This window comes from Anomaloglossus baeobatrachus, chromosome 12 (genome assembly GCF_048569485.1).
Source record: "Anomaloglossus baeobatrachus isolate aAnoBae1 chromosome 12, aAnoBae1.hap1, whole genome shotgun sequence".
NCBI classification, from domain to species: Eukaryota; Metazoa; Chordata; class Amphibia; order Anura; family Aromobatidae; genus Anomaloglossus; species Anomaloglossus baeobatrachus.
Genome location: NC_134364.1, coordinates 10,322,855 through 10,339,863, shown reverse-complemented (window position 1 = coordinate 10,339,863; position 17,009 = coordinate 10,322,855). Strand labels below are relative to the sequence as shown.

Sequence of the window (17,009 nt, the reverse complement as noted above, 5' to 3'; positions counted from 1 at the left end):
AAAACCGTTTTCCAATATCATTTTTCTAAGCTTAGATATGATTGTGCGAAGTTACAGGCCCAAAGCCTGAGGCTGCACTACTGCTACTTAAAGGGACAGGACACCATTATTTGTCCTGTATGTCAATTTGCCGCTCCTTTGCAGATTCCTCAGAAAGCATACTTTGTGCGGGGGCAGGGGGGGTCGGGGCTGATTTTATTTGCAGTGACGCTTGTGCATTTTCTTTTGGTTTGTGATTTGTACCCAGTGTTTGAAGGGCGCTCTCCAGACATCCCCTACACTTATGGTTTTGACTCCATGTTTTCTGTTTGTAAGTAATGCTGGCTTAGTGTCTCGCTTTGCAACCGGCCTGTCCTTCCCAGACGTCACGCGGCGTGTCATGTGATTACTGCCCGCTGCACCCTTCTCTGCCAGGCAGGGGCGCCAGTGGTTTTTTTTCCTTATTTCTGCCTCCCCTACTTACCTCTGGCAGGTGAAGGCTGTAAGCTGAGTGAGTTGTTAAGAGGCCTAAATACTGCTGGGCTGGCCCTTTAATTATTAAAGAGACAGTATCCATTTACAAAAGCTTCAGTGCACGGTTATTTTAGGAGGGCTCTTTACTTAATAATAGCAGCACACTTACGTTGTGCCACATGGCGGTTTTATTCAGACCTGCTCAGCCTATCACATGTGTGCAGCCTATAACGTGATGACATGTATGTTCCCTTCATGTTACGTGACAGTCGGCGACTTCTGATCTCAGCGCAGATGTACAGCTGGGACAGTAAAAGTCTCCCGTGTACGGGCTGAGAATCACGGGTTGAAGCTGCATCTCCCCCCTCCCCCATCACTTTTTCAGCTTTTTTTGTTGTTTTTTTTGCAGCAGATAGTGTCCCACCCTCAATCATTGAGTGACATGAGCATCCAGGGTGTGTACACTAATGCAATCTATTCTTTTATGGATGAAAAGTCTCCTGCCGTTTTCTGTCTACAGCTCTCATGCAGGCTTATGTGTACCAGACCACAAACACACCCTCAGATCATGGGCTGCTCCTTAGTGGTGTCTGATGGACCCCAATGCAAGATTTGTATCCGGGTCCCCCCCCTCCAGCTCATTGCATAGGGGTGACCTCCTGACCTTCAGCCTGACTGCGGGTTTGTGCGTAGTCTGTCCCCATCGCTCGGCATCAGAGCTGTGTACGCAGAAAGGTAAGGCTTTTAATTACCACTATTTGCAAAGTTATTAATACAGATTGCATAAGTATTTGCACCCTGAAATTTCTGATTTCTACTGTCTCTTTAATAAGATAAGGGATCTGATTGGTGTGTAGATATAAACGGCCGTCAGTGTGCAGCACGCATGCCCACAAGCTGCATTACCTGCGTGTGTCTGTCTGCACACCTCCGCATGCACCTTGGGGATTATTGCTGTTTCTCTTGGACTGATCCTGTTGCATCCACAGGGTTTTTAGAGTGCCGCTCCTCCCGTGGGGGCTGAGTGCCGCTCCTCCCGTGGGGGCTGAGTGCCGCTCCTCCCGTGGGGGCTGAGTGCCGCTCCTCCCGTGGGGGCTGAGTGCCGCTCCTCCCGTGGGGGCTGAGTGCCGCTCCTCCCGTGGGGGCTGAGTGCCGCTCCTCCCGTGGGGGCTGAGTGCCGCTCCTCCCGTGGGGGCTGAGTGCCGCTCCTCCCGTGGGGGCTGAGTGCCGCTCCCCCCGTGGGGGCTGAGTGCCGCTCCCCCCGTGGGGGCTGAGTGCCGCTCCTCCCGTGGGGGCTGAGTGCCGCTCCTCCCGTGGGGGCTGAGTGCCGCTCCTCCCGTGGGGGCTGAGTGCCGCTCCTCCCGTGGGGGCTGAGTGCCGCGTGCCTGTATATTGCCGGCTATGTCTTCATGTAGTTACACTGAGTCACACTTTGCTGCACGCGAGTCTGCTGCATCTGCACCGTCACTCCAGCTCCCATTACACTTCATTATCAGTGTCTCAAACCCATGGATCGCTCCTGGAGATCTCCCGTCTGGCATCTCCAGGGCTCGGTCCAGACATGGGGCTGCGGCTGTCGGCAGAAGGTGCCGGTGCGTGCCGCGCTCATCGCTGTGCCGCGCTCGTCGCTGTGCCGCGCTCGTCGCTGTGCCGCGCTCGTCGCTGTGCCGCACTGAGGTTGGCTTCCTTCTCGGAGCCCGCAGCACAATCCATCTGTGGAGTTTTGGAAATTTGGAATCTGCAAACTGCAAAAACCCTGTGGTCATGAGAAGGTTAAAAGGTAAAGGACCCACGTCCGGAGCAGATGCCCTGCTGCAAGCATCACCTTGGGGCCCTGAAGACCGTGCCATGGAGTAGTCTGCACCCCATAATTACTAATGGTGCCCCTGAGGCTGCCCCCTCCCCCCCCGCTGCCCCCTCCCCCCCCGCTGCCCCCCCCCCGCTGCACCCTCCCCCCCCCCCGCTGTCCCCTCCCCCCCCCCGCTGCCCCCTATATCCCCCGCTGCCCTTTTCCCCCCATGCACGGCTTCCAGAATGCTGCAAAACATGATCTCATATATATAACTGAGTCAGAATTCACCTTCCCTGCAACATTTCTCAGCTGGAGCGATCCACACCCCCAGCAGGAGGCGCTGCAGAGTGCAGGGGGACCCCCAGGGGGCAATGTCCGTGGAGGGTTTTCCACTGCTAAAAAGGAGCAGGGGTGCAGCTGCTACCGATAATGTAAATAGCAGGAATATTCCATTTAGTGCAGGGCCCATGACAACACTTCCTGCCTGTGCGCTGACCGGCTTGGATGATGGCCGCTCCGTGTGATCAGTTATGTGGGGAGGAAGATGATGGGGTGATGCTTCTCCAGGTAAGGTATTGGCTGTTGTGGCACGCCCGAGGGATTCACGCCTGTGTGTGATTGTGCAGCACGGACCTGTCACTGCACGCACTGGATAAGTGGCGTCTTCCTGCACGTGGCGCCGCTTCTCCCTGACATCTCTCCTTTCACCACCGCAGGTTCCGTCCATGCCACGTCCATCGCCGCGTCACGCGTGGAGCAGGCGCTCTCGGAAGTGGCCTCGTCTTTGCAGAGTAGCGCCCCAAAGCAAGGCCCGCTGCACCCGTGGATGACCCTGGCACAGATCTGGCTTCATGCAGGTAACGTTTATTCATTGCCCTCGTCCTGGGCACAGCCGGCCCGGCATTATAGCTGGTAATATATTAACTAATATGAAATGACAGTCTATGCCCACACTGATACATTGTAACAACACCGCAGCTGCAGAACTCGATGATTGTGCATCCCTGCCTGGACACTGGCCCTTTAAGCTGGCCTCTCTTTGCAGCGTCAGTCAGTGACGGTCCTCCCCGCGGCGTCAGTCAGTGACGGTCCTCCTCGCGGCGTCAGTCAGTGACGGTCCTCCCCGCGGCGTCGGTCAGTGACGGCCCTCCCCGCGGCGTCGGTCAGTGACGGTCCACCCCGCGGCGTCGGTCAGTGACGGTCCACCCCGCGGCGTCGGTCAGTGACGGTCCACCCCGCGGCGTCGGTCAGTGACGGTCCTCCCCGCGGCGTCTGTCAGTGACGGTCCTCCCCGCGGCGTCTGTCAGTGACGGTCCTCCCCGCGGCGTCGGTCAGTGACGGTCCTCCCCGCGGCGTCGGTCAGTGACGGTCCTCCCCGCGGCGTCGGTCAGTGACGGTCCTCCCCGCGGCGTCGGTCAGTGACGGTCCTCCCCGCGGCGTCGGTCAGTGACGGACCTCCCCGCGGCGTCGGTCAGTGACGGCCCTCCCCGCGGCGTCGGTCAGTGACGGCCCTCCCCGCGGCGTCGGTCAGTGACGGCCCTCCCCGCGGCGTCGGTCAGTGACGGCCCTCCCCGCGGCGTCGGTCAGTGACGGCCCTCCCCGCGGCGTCGGTCAGTGACGGCCCTCCCCGCGGCGTCGGTCAGTGACGGCCCTCCCCGCGGCGTCGGTCAGTGACGGCCCTCCCCGCGGCGTCGGTCAGTGACGGCCCTCCCCGCGGCGTCGGTCAGTGACGGCCCTCCCCGCGGCGTCGGTCAGTGACGGCCCTCCCCGCGGCGTCGGTCAGTGACGGCCCTCCCCGCGGCGTCGGTCAGTGACGGCCCTCCCCGCGGCGTCGGTCAGTGACGGCCCTCCCCGCGGCGTCGGTCAGTGACGGCCCTCCCCGCGGCGTCGGTCAGTGACGGCCCTCCCCGCGGCGTCGGTCAGTGACGGCCCTCCCCGCGGCGTCGGTCAGTGACGGCCCTCCCCGCGGCGTCGGTCAGTGACGGCCCTCCCCGCGGCGTCGGTCAGTGACGGCCCTCCCCGCGGCGTCGGTCAGTGACGGCCCTCCCCGCGGCGTCGGTCAGTGACGGCCCTCCCCGCGGCGTCGGTCAGTGACGGCCCTCCCCGCGGCGTCGGTCAGTGACGGCCCTCCCCGCGGCGTCGGTCAGTGACGGCCCTCCCCGCGGCGTCGGTCAGTGACGGCCCTCCCCGCGGCGTCGGTCAGTGACGGCCCTCCCCGCGGCGTCGGTCAGTGACGGCCCTCCCCGCGGCGTCGGTCAGTGACGGCCCTCCCCGCGGCGTCGGTCAGTGACGGCCCTCCCCGCGGCGTCGGTCAGTGACGGCCCTCCCCGCGGCGTCGGTCAGTGACGGCCCTCCCCGCGGCGTCGGTCAGTGACGGCCCTCCCCGCGGCGTCGGTCAGTGACGGCCCTCCCCGCGGCGTCGGTCAGTGACGGCCCTCCCCGCGGCGTCAGTCAGTGACGGCCCTCCCCGCGGCGTCAGTCAGTGACGGCCCTCCCCGCGGCGTCAGTCAGTGACGGCCCTCCCCGCGGCGTCAGTCAGTGACGGCCCTCCCCGCGGCGTCAGTCAGTGACGGCCCTCCCCGCGGCGTCAGTCAGTGACGGCCCTCCCCGCGGCTCTGTCAGTCTGACATTGTTGCGGTGACAGAGATCTGTTCGGAAACGGTGATGGGAGACTTCCCCGTCCGGCTGAAATTTCACCCCGACTCTTTAGCGCACAGCAACCTCTTGCCCTTTCGTCGTCCTCCTCATGGTTTCACACGAGGGCGATGGAATTACAGCGGCTCCACGTGCGCCTCCTGGATGCCCGAATCTCGCGATGACCCCGCCATGTGATGGCCAGAAATGAACCGGCCCTTTAATAATTCCGGGCCGCGCTGCGGTGTTTCCAGAAGCTGCAGGTCCTGTTGATTTATTTTTTTTTGGGGAAGGAAAGCTAAAAATTGCTGGAAAGTGGGTGTCTAATTCCAGCCTGCGCCGCGCCTGATTATAGCTTATACGCTGGCGCCTATTCATAGCGGCGCTGCCGGAGCGGGTGTAACCCTTCGGGTGACTACTGGCGTGCGCCATTTACTGGTTTTGAAATGGAAGATGCTCTTTTATATCAGTGCAATCCTATATTCAGCCCTGAGACCGTGTGTCCGGGGCCGCAGCCCCTCATCAGACACTAGGGGGCACTGCTCATTAAAGGGCCGCACACCGCAAGAGCACGGCCATCAGTAAGATCTCCGCTTCATTAGACGTTCTGCAACCACCATTGCATTGTAGCTTCTGCTTGCTTCATGTGAATGGAAACATCTTTCGGACTTTTTAAGAGACAGAAGCGCAAATTTCTCTCCTGTCCTGATAGGTTCAGACTCTGAGGGGATTGTAAAGCTGAGAAATCCTCCACCGCGTGAGCAGGACAGACGTCGGCATAGTCTGGTGTGTGATAGCAGCCCACCCACTGCAGAATCCCACACCGGAGCTCAGGCTGCGGAGCCCACCCACTGCAGAATCCCACACCGGAGCTCAGGCTGCGGAGCCCACCCACTGCAGAATCCCACACCGGAGCTCAGGCTGCGGAGCCCACCCACTGCAGAATCCCACACCGGAGCTCAGGCTGCGGAGCCCACCCACTGCAGAATCCCACACCGGAGCTCAGGCTGCGGAGCCCACCTACTGCAGAATCCCACACCGGAGCTCAGGCTGCAGCAGCCCACCTACTGCAGAATCCTGCACCGGAGCTCTGGCTGCAGCAGCCCACCCACTGCAGAATCCCACACAGGAGCTCAGGCTGCAGCAGCCCACCCACTGCAGAATCCCACACAGGAGCTCAGGCTGCGGAGCCCACCCACTGCAGAATCCTACACCAGAGCTCAGGCTGCAGCAGCCCACCCACTGCAGAATCCCACACCGGAGCTCAGGCTGCGGAGCCCACCCACTGCAGAATCCCACACCGGAGCTCAGGCTGCGGAGCCCACCCACTGCAGAATCCCACACCGGAGCTCAGGCTGCGGAGCCCACCTACTGCAGAATCCTACACCGGAGCTCTGGCTGCAGCAGCCCACCTACTGCAGAATCCCGCACCGGAGCTCTGGCTGCAGCAGCCCACCTACTGCAGAATCCTGCACCGGAGCTCTGGCTGCAGCAGCCCACCCACTGCAGAATCCCGCACCGGAGCTCAGGCTGCGGAGCACAGAACCATGTTTACACTTGTCCGCTATACATGACCTGTACATTTGGTGGCGAGGATGTGAGATGTGATCGATGGCGGGCGGTGGTATGGGGGTCAGGGATCCGTGTGCGACCGCAGAGCAGCAATCACAGCAGATGAGGGGGGGACGCGCCCGCCGCGGTTATTAAAGCTGCAGGCGCCTGATTGTAAGTCATCAGGAGATTGATGACAAATTGCGATCAGCGAGTGAGCGGATCACCTTACACCCGCGCACCAGGCGTTAGCGGCCGTGTATTATTCATCAGGTGACCCCGGGGCCTGATAACATTGCCAGATAACGGCGCTCAGAGACCGATCAGAGGAGCGATTACAGGGTGCCAATCCGGCAGCGAGCCGCCTCCATACAGTGCCCATGGTCTCAGCAGCCGGGCCATGAAAACCTTTACTGCAAACGCTGCCCTTCCCCCAGTGTTTACTGCGCAGTTTTCAGCCATTTTCCTGGCAGCAACAGGAGCTCAGATTGGGGGTCTGCACCCTGAAGCCCCCCGCACTGACCGGTCACACCCCAATGTCAGGGAGCAGCTGTGTGAGCCATCTTATGACGCATTAAACACATGCATGGAGGCACTTCGGACCCTCCGGCCCCCGCTCTTTCCATTCACTGCTGGAGGGGAATCTGGAGGAGGTGGAGGTGTGAAAATATTTCCTGATCCGCCCACACAAGAAAATCGCACATTCCTGGGCGTCTGCCGAACCGGCGCTTCCACTAATGGTTCACACATGCAGCAGAGCTGAGCGAGCGATGCTGAGCACATGGTTCACACATGCAACAGAGCTGGGCTAGCGATGCTGAGCACATGGTTCACACATGCAGCAGAGCTGAGCGAGCGATGCTGAGCACATGGTTCACACATGCAGCAGAGCTGAGCGAGCAATGCTGAGCACATGGTGCACACATGCAGCAGAGCTGAGCGAGCGATGCTGAGCACATGGTTCACACATGCAGCAGAGCTGAGCGAGCGATGCTGAGCACATGGTTCACACATGCAGCAGAGCTGGGCGAGCGATGCTGAGCACATGGTTCACACATGCAGCAGAGCTGAGCGAGCGATGCTGAGCACATGGTTCACACATGCAGCAGAGCTGGGCGAGCGATGCTGAGCACATGGTTCACACATGCAGCAGAGCTGAGCGAGCGATGCTGAGCACATGGTTCACACATGCAGCAGAGCTGGGCGAGCGATGCTGCGCACATGGTTCACACATGCAGCAGAGCTGGGCGAGTGATGCTGCGCACATGGTTCACAGATGCAGCAGAGCTGGGCGAGCGATGCTGCGCACATGGTTCACACATGCAGCAGAGCTGAGCGAGCGATGCTGAGCACATGGTTCACACATGCAGCAGAGCTGGGCGAGCGATGCTGCGCACATGGTTCACACATGCAGCAGAGCTGGGTGAGTGATGCTGCGCACATGGTTCACAGATGCAGCAGAGCTGGGCGAGCGATGCTGCGCACATGGTTCACACATGCAGCAGAGCTGGGCGAGCGATGCTGAGCACATGGTTCACACATGCAGCAGAGCTGAGCGAGCAATGCTGAGCACATGGTGCACACATGCACCAGAGCTAAGCGAGCGATGCTGAGCACATGGTTCACACATGCAGCAGAGCTGAGCGAGCGATGCTGAGCACATGGTTAACACATGCAGCAGAGCTGAGCGAGCGATGCTGAGCACATGGTGCACACATGCAGCAGAGCTGAGCGAGTGATGCTGAGCACATGGTTCACACATGCAGCAGAGCTGAGTGAGCGATGCTGAGCACATGGTTCACACATGCAGCAGAGCTGAGCGAGCGATGCTGAGAACATGGTTCACACATGCAGCAGAGCTGAGCGAGCGATGGGGACTGCTGAGCACATGGTTCACACATGCAGCAGAGCTGGGCGAGCGATGCTGAGCACATGGTTCACACATGCAGCAGATCTGGGCGAGCGATGCTGAGCACATGGTTCACACATGCAGCAGAGCTGGGCGGGCGATGCTGAGCACATGGTTCACACATGCAGCAGAGCTGGGCGAGCGATGCTGAGCACATGGTTCACACATGCAGCAGAGCTGGGCGAGCGATGCTGAGCACATGGTTCACACATGCAGCAGAGCTGAGCGAGCGATGCTGAGCACATGGTTCACACATGCAGCAGAGCTGAGCGAGCGATGCTGAGCACATGGTTCACACATGCAGCAGAGCTGAGCGAGCAATGGGGACTGCTGAGCGAGCGATGGGGACTGCTGAGCACATGGTTCACACATGCAGCAGAGCTGAGCGAGCGATGCTGAGAACATGGTTCACACATGCAGCAGAGCTGAGCGAGCAATGGGGACTGCTGAGCGAGCGATGGGAACTGCTGAGCACATGGTTCACACATGCAGCAGAGCTGAGCGAGCGATGCTGAGCACATGGTTCACACATGCAGCAGAGCTGGGTGAGTGATGCTGAGCACATGGTTCACACATGCAGCAGAGCTGGGTGAGTGATGCTGAGCACATGGTTCACACATGCAGCAGAGCTGAGCGAGCGATGGGGACTGCTGAGCACATGGTTCACACATGCAGCAGAGCTGGGCGAGCGATGCTGAGCACATGGTTCACACATGCAGCAGAGCTGGGCGAGCGATGCTGAGCACATGGTTCACACATGCAGCAGAGCTGGGCGAGCAATGCTGAGCACATGGTTCACACATGCAGCAGAGCTGGGCGAGCGATGGGGACTGCTGAGCGAGCGATGGGGACTGCTGAGCACATGGTTCACACATGCAGCAGAGCTGAGCGAGCAATGCTGAGCACATGGTTCACACATGCAGCAGAGCTGAGCGAGCGATGCTGAGCACATGGTTTACACATGCAGCAGAGCTGAGCAAGCGATGCTGAGCACATGGTTTACACATGCAGCAGAGCTGAGCGAGCGATGCTGAGCACATGGTTTATACATGCAGCAGAGCTGAGCGAGCGATGCTGAGCACATGCTTTACACATGCAGCAGAGCTGAACGAGCAATGCTGAGCACATGGTTCACACATGCAGCAGAGCTGAGCGAGCGATGGGGGCTGCTGAGCACATGGTTCACACATGCAGCAGAGCTGAGCGAGCGATGAGGACTGCTGAGCACATGGTTCACACATGCAGCAGAGCTGGGCGAGCGATGCTGAGCACATGGTTCACACATGCAGCAGAGCTGGGAGAGCGATGCTGAGCACATGGTTCACACATGCAGCAGAGCTGAGCGAGCGATGCTGAGCACATGGTTCACACATGCAGCAGAGCTGGGCAAGCGATGGGGACTGCTGAGCACATGGTTCACACATTCAGCAGAGCTGAGCGAGCGATGCTGAGCACATGGTTCACACATGCAGCAGAGCTGGGCGAGCGATGCTGAGCACATGGTTCACACATGCAGCAGAGCTGAGCGAGCGATGCTGAGCACATGGTTCACACATGCAGCAGAGCTGGGCGAGCGATGCTGAGCACATGGTTCACACATGCAGCAGAGCTGAGCGAGCGATGCTGAGCACATGGTTCACACATGCAGCAGAGCTGGGCGAGCGATGCTGCGCACATGGTTCACACATGCAGCAGAGCTGGGCGAGTGATGCTGCGCACATGGTTCACAGATGCAGCAGAGCTGGGCGAGCGATGCTGCGCACATGGTTCACACATGCAGCAGAGCTGGGCGAGCGATGCTGAGCACATGGTTCACACATGCAGCAGAGCTGAGCGAGCAATGCTGAGCACATGGTGCACACATGCACCAGAGCTAAGCGAGCGATGCTGAGCACATGGTTCACACATGCAGCAGAGCTGAGCGAGCGATGCTGAGCACATGGTTAACACATGCAGCAGAGCTGAGCGAGCGATGCTGAGCACATGGTGCACACATGCAGCAGAGCTGAGCGAGCGATGCTGAGCACATGGTTAACACATGCAGCAGAGCTGAGCGAGCGATGCTGAGCACATGGTTCACACATGCAGCAGAGCTGAGTGAGCGATGCTGAGCACATGGTTCACACATGCAGCAGAGCTGAGCGAGCGATGCTGAGAACATGGTTCACACATGCAGCAGAGCTGAGCGAGCGATGGGGACTGCTGAGCACATGGTTCACACATGCAGCAGAGCTGGGCGAGCGATGCTGAGCACATGGTTCACACATGCAGCAGATCTGGGCGAGCGATGCTGAGCACATGGTTCACACATGCAGCAGAGCTGGGCGAGCGATGCTGAGCACATGGTTCACACATGCAGCAGAGCTGGGCGAGCGATGCTGAGCACATGGTTCACACATGCAGCAGAGCTGGGCGAGCGATGCTGAGCACATGGTTCACACATGCAGCAGAGCTGAGCGAGCGATGCTGAGCACATGGTTCACACATGCAGCAGAGCTGAGCGAGCGATGCTGAGCACATGGTTCACACATGCAGCAGAGCTGAGCGAGCAATGGGGACTGCTGAGCGAGCGATGGGCACTGCTGAGCACATGGTTCACACATGCAGCAGAGCTGAGCGAGCGATGCTGAGCACATGGTTCACACATGCAGCAGAGCTGAGCGAGCGATGCTGAGCACATGGTTCACACATGCAGCAGAGCTGAGCGAGCAATGGGGACTGCTGAGCGAGCGATGGGGACTGCTGAGCACATGGTTCACACATGCAGCAGAGCTGAGCGAGCGATGAGGACTGCTGAGCACATGGTTCACACATGCAGCAGAGCTGGGTGAGTGATGCTGAGCACATGGTTCACACATGCAGCAGAGCTGAGCGAGCAATGCTGAGCACATGGTTCACACATGCAGCAGAGCTGAGCGAGCGATGGGGACTGCTGAGCACATGGTTCACACATGCAGCAGAGCTGGGCGAGCGATGCTGAGCACATGGTTCACACATGCAGCAGAGCTGGGCGAGCGATGCTGAGCACATGGTTCACACATGCAGCAGAGCTGGGCGAGCAATGCTGAGCACATGGTTCACACATGCAGCAGAGCTGGGCGAGCGATGGGGACTGCTGAGCGAGCGATGGGGACTGCTGAGCACATGGTTCACACATGCAGCAGAGCTGAGCGAGCGATGCTGAGCACATGGTTCACACATGCAGCAGAGCTGAGCGAGCGATGCTGAGCACATGGTTTACACATGCAGCAGAGCTGAGCAAGCGATGCTGAGCACATGGTTTACACATGCAGCAGAGCTGAGCGAGCGATGCTGAGCACATGGTTTATACATGCAGCAGAGCTGAGCGAGCGATGCTGAGCACATGCTTTACACATGCAGCAGAGCTGAACGAGCAATGCTGAGCACATGGTTCACACATGCAGCAGAGCTGAGCGAGCGATGGGGGCTGCTGAGCACATGGTTCACACATGCAGCAGAGCTGAGCGAGCGATGAGGACTGCTGAGCACATGGTTCACACATGCAGCAGAGCTGGGCGAGCGATGCTGAGCACATGGTTCACACATGCAGCAGAGCTGAGCGAGCGATGCTGAGCACATGGTTCACACATGCAGCAGAGCTGGGCAAGCGATGGGGACTGCTGAGCACATGGTTCAGACATGCAGCAGAGCTGGGCGAGCGATGGGGGCTGCTGAGCACATGGTTCACACATGCAGCAGAGCTGAGCGAGCGATGGGGACTGCTGAGCACATGGTTCACACATGCAGCAGAGCTGAGCGAGCGATGCTGAGCACATGGTTCACACATGCAGAAGAGCTGGGCAAGCGATGGGGACTGCTGAGCACATGGTTCAGACATGCAGCAGAGCTGGGCGAGCGATGGGGGCTGCTGAGCACATGGTTCACACATGCAGTAGAGCTGAGCGAGCGATGGGGACTGCTGAGCACATGGTTCAGACATGCAGCAGAGCTGGGCGAGCGATGGGGGCTGCTGAGCACATGGTTCACACATGCAGCAAAGCTGAGCAAGCGATGCTGAGCACATGGTTCACACATGCAGCAGAGCTGGGCGAGCGATGGGGACTGCTGAGCACATGGTTCACACATGCAGCAGAGCTGAGCGAGCGATGGGGGCTGCTGAGCACATGGTTCACACATGCAGCAGAGCTGAGCGAGCGATGCTGAGCACATGGTTCACACATGCAGCAGAGCTGGGCGAGCGATGCTGAGCACATGGTTCACACATGCAGCAGAGCTGAGCGAGCGACGCTGAATACATGGTTCACACATGCAGCAGAGCTGGGCGAGCGATGGTGAGCACATGCAGCAGAGCTGGGCGAGCGATGCTGAGCACATGGTTCACACATGCAGCAGAGCTGGGCGAGCGATGGGGACTGCTGAGCACATGGTTCACACATGCAGCAGAGCTGAGCGAGCGATGCTGAGCACCTGGTTCACACATGCAGCAGAGCTGAGCTAGCGATGGGGGCTGCTGAGCACATGGTTCACACATTCAGCAGAGCTGAGCGAGCGATGCTGAGCACATGGTTCAAACATGCAGCAGAGCTGGGCGAGCGATGGGGACTGCTGAGCACATGGTTCACACATTCAGCAGAGCTGAGCGAGCGATGCTGAACGCATGGTTCACACATGCAGCAGAGCTGGGCGAGCGATGCTGAGCACATGGTTCACACATGCAGCAGAGCTGAGCGAGCGACGCTGAGCACATGGTTCACACATGCAGCAGAGCTGAGTGAGCAATGCTGAGCACATGGTTCACACATGCAGCAGAGCTGAGCGAGCGATGCTGAGCACATGGTTTACACATGCAGCAGAGCTGAGCGAGCGATGCTGAGCACATGGTTTACACATGCAGCAGAGCTGAACGAGCAATGCTGAGCACATGGTTCACACATGCAGCAGAGCTGGGCAAGCGATGGGGACTGCTGAGCACATGGTTCAGACATGCAGCAGAGCTGGGCGAGCGATGGGGGCTGCTGAGCACATGGTTCACACATGCAGGAGAGCTGAGCGAGCGATGGGGACTGCTGAGCACATGGTTCACACATGCAGCAGAGCTGAGCGAGCGATGCTGAGCACATGGTTCACACATGCAGAAGAGCTGGGCAAGCGATGGGGACTGCTGAGCACATGGTTCAGACATGCAGCAGAGCTGGGCAAGCGATGGGGACTGCTGAGCACATGGTTCAGACATGCAGCAGAGCTGAGCAAGCGATGCTGAGCACATGGTTCACACATGCAGCAGAGCTGGGCGAGCGTTGGGGACTGCTGAGCACATGGTTCACACATGCAGCAGAGCTGAGCGAGCGATGGGGGCTGCTGAGCACATGGTTCACACATGCAGCAGAGCTGAGCGAGCGATGCTGAGCACATGGTTCACACATGCAGCAGAGCTGGGCGAGCGATGCTGAGCACATGGTTCACACATGCAGCAGAGCTGGGCGAGCGATGGGGACTGCTGAGCACATGGTTCACACATGCAGCAGAGCTGAGCGAGCGATGGTGAGCACATGCAGCAGAGCTGGGTGAGCGATGCTGAGCACATGGTTCACACATGCAGCAGAGCTGGGCGAGCGATGGGGACTGCTGAGCACATGGTTCACACATTCAGCAGAGCTGAGCGAGCGATGCTGAACGCATGGTTTACACATGCAGCAGAGCTGAGCGAGCGATGCTGAGCACATGGTTCACACATGCAGCAGAGCTGGGCGAGCGATGCTGAGCACATGGTTTACACATGCAGCAGAGCTGAGCGAGCGATGCTGAGCACATGGTTCACACATGCAGCAGAGCTGAGCGAGTGATGGGGGCTGCTGAGCACATGGTTCACACATGCAGCAGAGCTGAGCGAGTGATGGGGGCTGCTGAGCACATGGTTCACACATGCAGCAGAGCTGAGCGAGCGATGGGGGCTGCTGAGCACATGGTTCACACATGCAGCAGAGCTGAGCGAGCGATGGGGACTGCTGAGCACATGTTTCACACATGCAGCAGAGCTGAGCGAGCGATGGGGACTGCTGATCACATGGTTCACACATGCAGCAGAGCTAAGCGAGCGATGCTGAGCACATGGTTCACACATGCAGCAGAGCTGAGCGAGCCATGGGGGCTGCAGAGCACATGGTTTACACATGCAGCAGAGCTGAGCGAGCCATGGGGGCTGCAGAGCACATGGTTTACACATGCAGCAGAGCTGAGCGAGCCATGGGGGCTGCAGAGCACATGGTTTACACATGCAGCAGAGCTGAGCGAGCGATACTGAGCACATGGTTCACACATGCAGCAGAGCTGAGCGAGCGATGCTGAGCACATGGTTCACACATGCAGCAGAGCTGGGCGAGCGACGGGGGCTGCTGAGCACATGGTTCACACATGCAGCAGAGCTGAGCGAGCGATGGGGGCTGCTGAGCACATGGTTCACACATGCAGCAGAGCTGAGCGAGCGATGGGGGCTGCTGAGCACATGGTTCACACATGCAGCAGAGCTGAGCGAGCGATGGGGGCTGCTGAGCACATGGTTCACACATGCAGCAGAGCTGAGCGAGCGATGGGGGCTGTTGAGCACACCCGACTCTTCTACTTTTGTGTCCCATGACCCGGAGCGATGTCCTCCTCCGGCTCCTGCAGTGCAATGTGTCACTGATGACATTCCGGACTGTGGACGCTGCAATGTGCGCTGCGGCCGTCACGTGCTGTGCCTCTCGCTCCCTGCTGGTGGCGCTGTCAGGCACCTTCACCCTCTTCATGCACATACAATATTTGCTCTGTTCTGCCTGCACTGTGCACCGGCCACTGCTTATCTACATCACTGGGCAGGAATGTGCGTGGTCCGGCGTTCACAGGCGCAGAGGGCGGCGCCATCACATCCTCACACCGCGAAGACTGCGCCGATAACCATCAGTGATGTCATAGGGGCAGTATTATAGCAGTTATATTCCTGTACATAGGGGCAGTATTATAGTAGTTATATTCTTGTACATAGGGGCAGTATTATAGCAGTTATATTCTTGTACATAGGGGCAGTATTATAGTAGTTATATTCTTGTAGATGGGGGCAGTATTATAGTAGTTATATTCTTGTATATAGGAGCAGTATTATAGCAGTTATATTCTTGTATATAGGAGCAGTATTATAGTAGTTATATTCTTGTATATAGGAGCAGTATTATAGCAGTTATATTCTTGTATATAGGAGCAGTATTATAGTAGTTATATTCTTGTACATAGGGGCAGTATTATAGTAGTTATATTCTTGTACATAGGAGCAGTATTATAGTAGTTATATTCTTGTACATAGGGGGCAGTATTATAGTAGTTATATTCTTGTATATAGGAGCAGTATTATAGTAGTTATATTCTTGTACATAGGAGCAGTATTATAGTAGTTATATTCTTGTACATAGGGGGCAGTATTATAGTAGTTATATTCTTGTATATAGGAGCAGTATTATAGTAGTTATATTCTTGTATATAGGAGCAGTATTATAGCAGTTATATTCTTGTATATAGGAGCAGTATTATAGTAGTTATATTCTTGTATATAGGAGCAGTATTATAGCAGTTATATTCTTGTATATAGGAGCAGTATTATAGTAGTTATATTCTTGTACATAGGGGCAGTATTATAGTAGTTATATTCTTGTACATAGGAGCAGTATTATAGTAGATATATTCTTGTACATAGGGGCAGTATTATAGTAGTTATATTCTTGTATATAGGAGCAGTATTATAGTAGTTATATTCTTGTATATAGGAGCAGTTTTATAGTAGTTATATTCTTGTACATAGGGGCAGTATTATAGTAGATATATTCTTGTACATAGGGGCAGTATTATAGTAGTTATATTCTTGTATATAGGAGCAGTATTATAGCAGTTATATTCTTGTATATAGGAGCAGTATTATAGTAGTTATATTCTTGTATATAGGAGCAGTATTATAGCAGTTATATTCTTGTATATAGGAGCAGTATTATAGTAGTTATATTCTTGTACATAGGGGCAGTATTATAGTAGTTATATTCTTGTACATAGGAGCAGTATTATAGTAGATATATTCTTGTACATAGGGGCAGTATTATAGTAGTTATATTCTTGTATATAGGAGCAGTATTATAGCAGTTATATTCTTGTATATAGGAGCAGTATTATAGTAGTTATATTCTTGTACATAGGGGCAGTATTATAGTAGTTATATTCTTGTACATAGGAGCAGTATTATAGTAGTTATATTCTTGTACATAGGGGCAGTATTATAGTAGTTATATTCTTGTACATAGGAGCAGTATTATAGTAGTTATATTCTTGTACATAGAAGCAGTATTATAGTAGTTATATTCTTGTACATAGAAGCAGTATTATAGTAGTTATATTCTTGTGCATAGGAGCAGTATTATAGTAGTTATATTCTTGTACATAGGGGCAGTATTATAGTAGTTATATTCTTGTACATAGGAGCAGTATTATAGCAGTTATATTCTTGTACATAGGGGCAGTATTATAGTAGTTATATTCTTGTACATAGGGGCAGTATTATAGTAGTTATATTCTTGTACATAGGAGCAGTATTATAGTAGTTATATTCTTGTACATAGGGCCAGTATTATAGTAGTTATATTCTTGTATATAGGAGCAGTATTATAGTAGTTA

The 17,009-nt window shown here is 56.3% G+C and overlaps 1 protein-coding gene across 5 annotated transcripts in view; it reads left to right on the top strand.

Annotated features, from left to right (window-relative positions):
• The window catches only part of TTC7B (tetratricopeptide repeat domain 7B), a 127,460-nt gene that overhangs the window by 97,715 nt on the left and 12,736 nt on the right, over window positions 1–17,009 (top strand). For 3 of the 5 annotated variants that reach the window (XM_075330195.1, XM_075330193.1, XM_075330196.1), the window contains one exon: window positions 2,962–3,102. In XM_075330195.1, coding sequence (XP_075186310.1) covers window positions 2,962–3,102 — 141 coding nt within the window. Of the gene's footprint in view, window positions 1–247; window positions 311–2,961; window positions 3,103–17,009 lie in introns of all 5 variants that reach the window. The other 2 variants (XM_075330194.1, XM_075330197.1) reach the window with 1 other exon arrangement.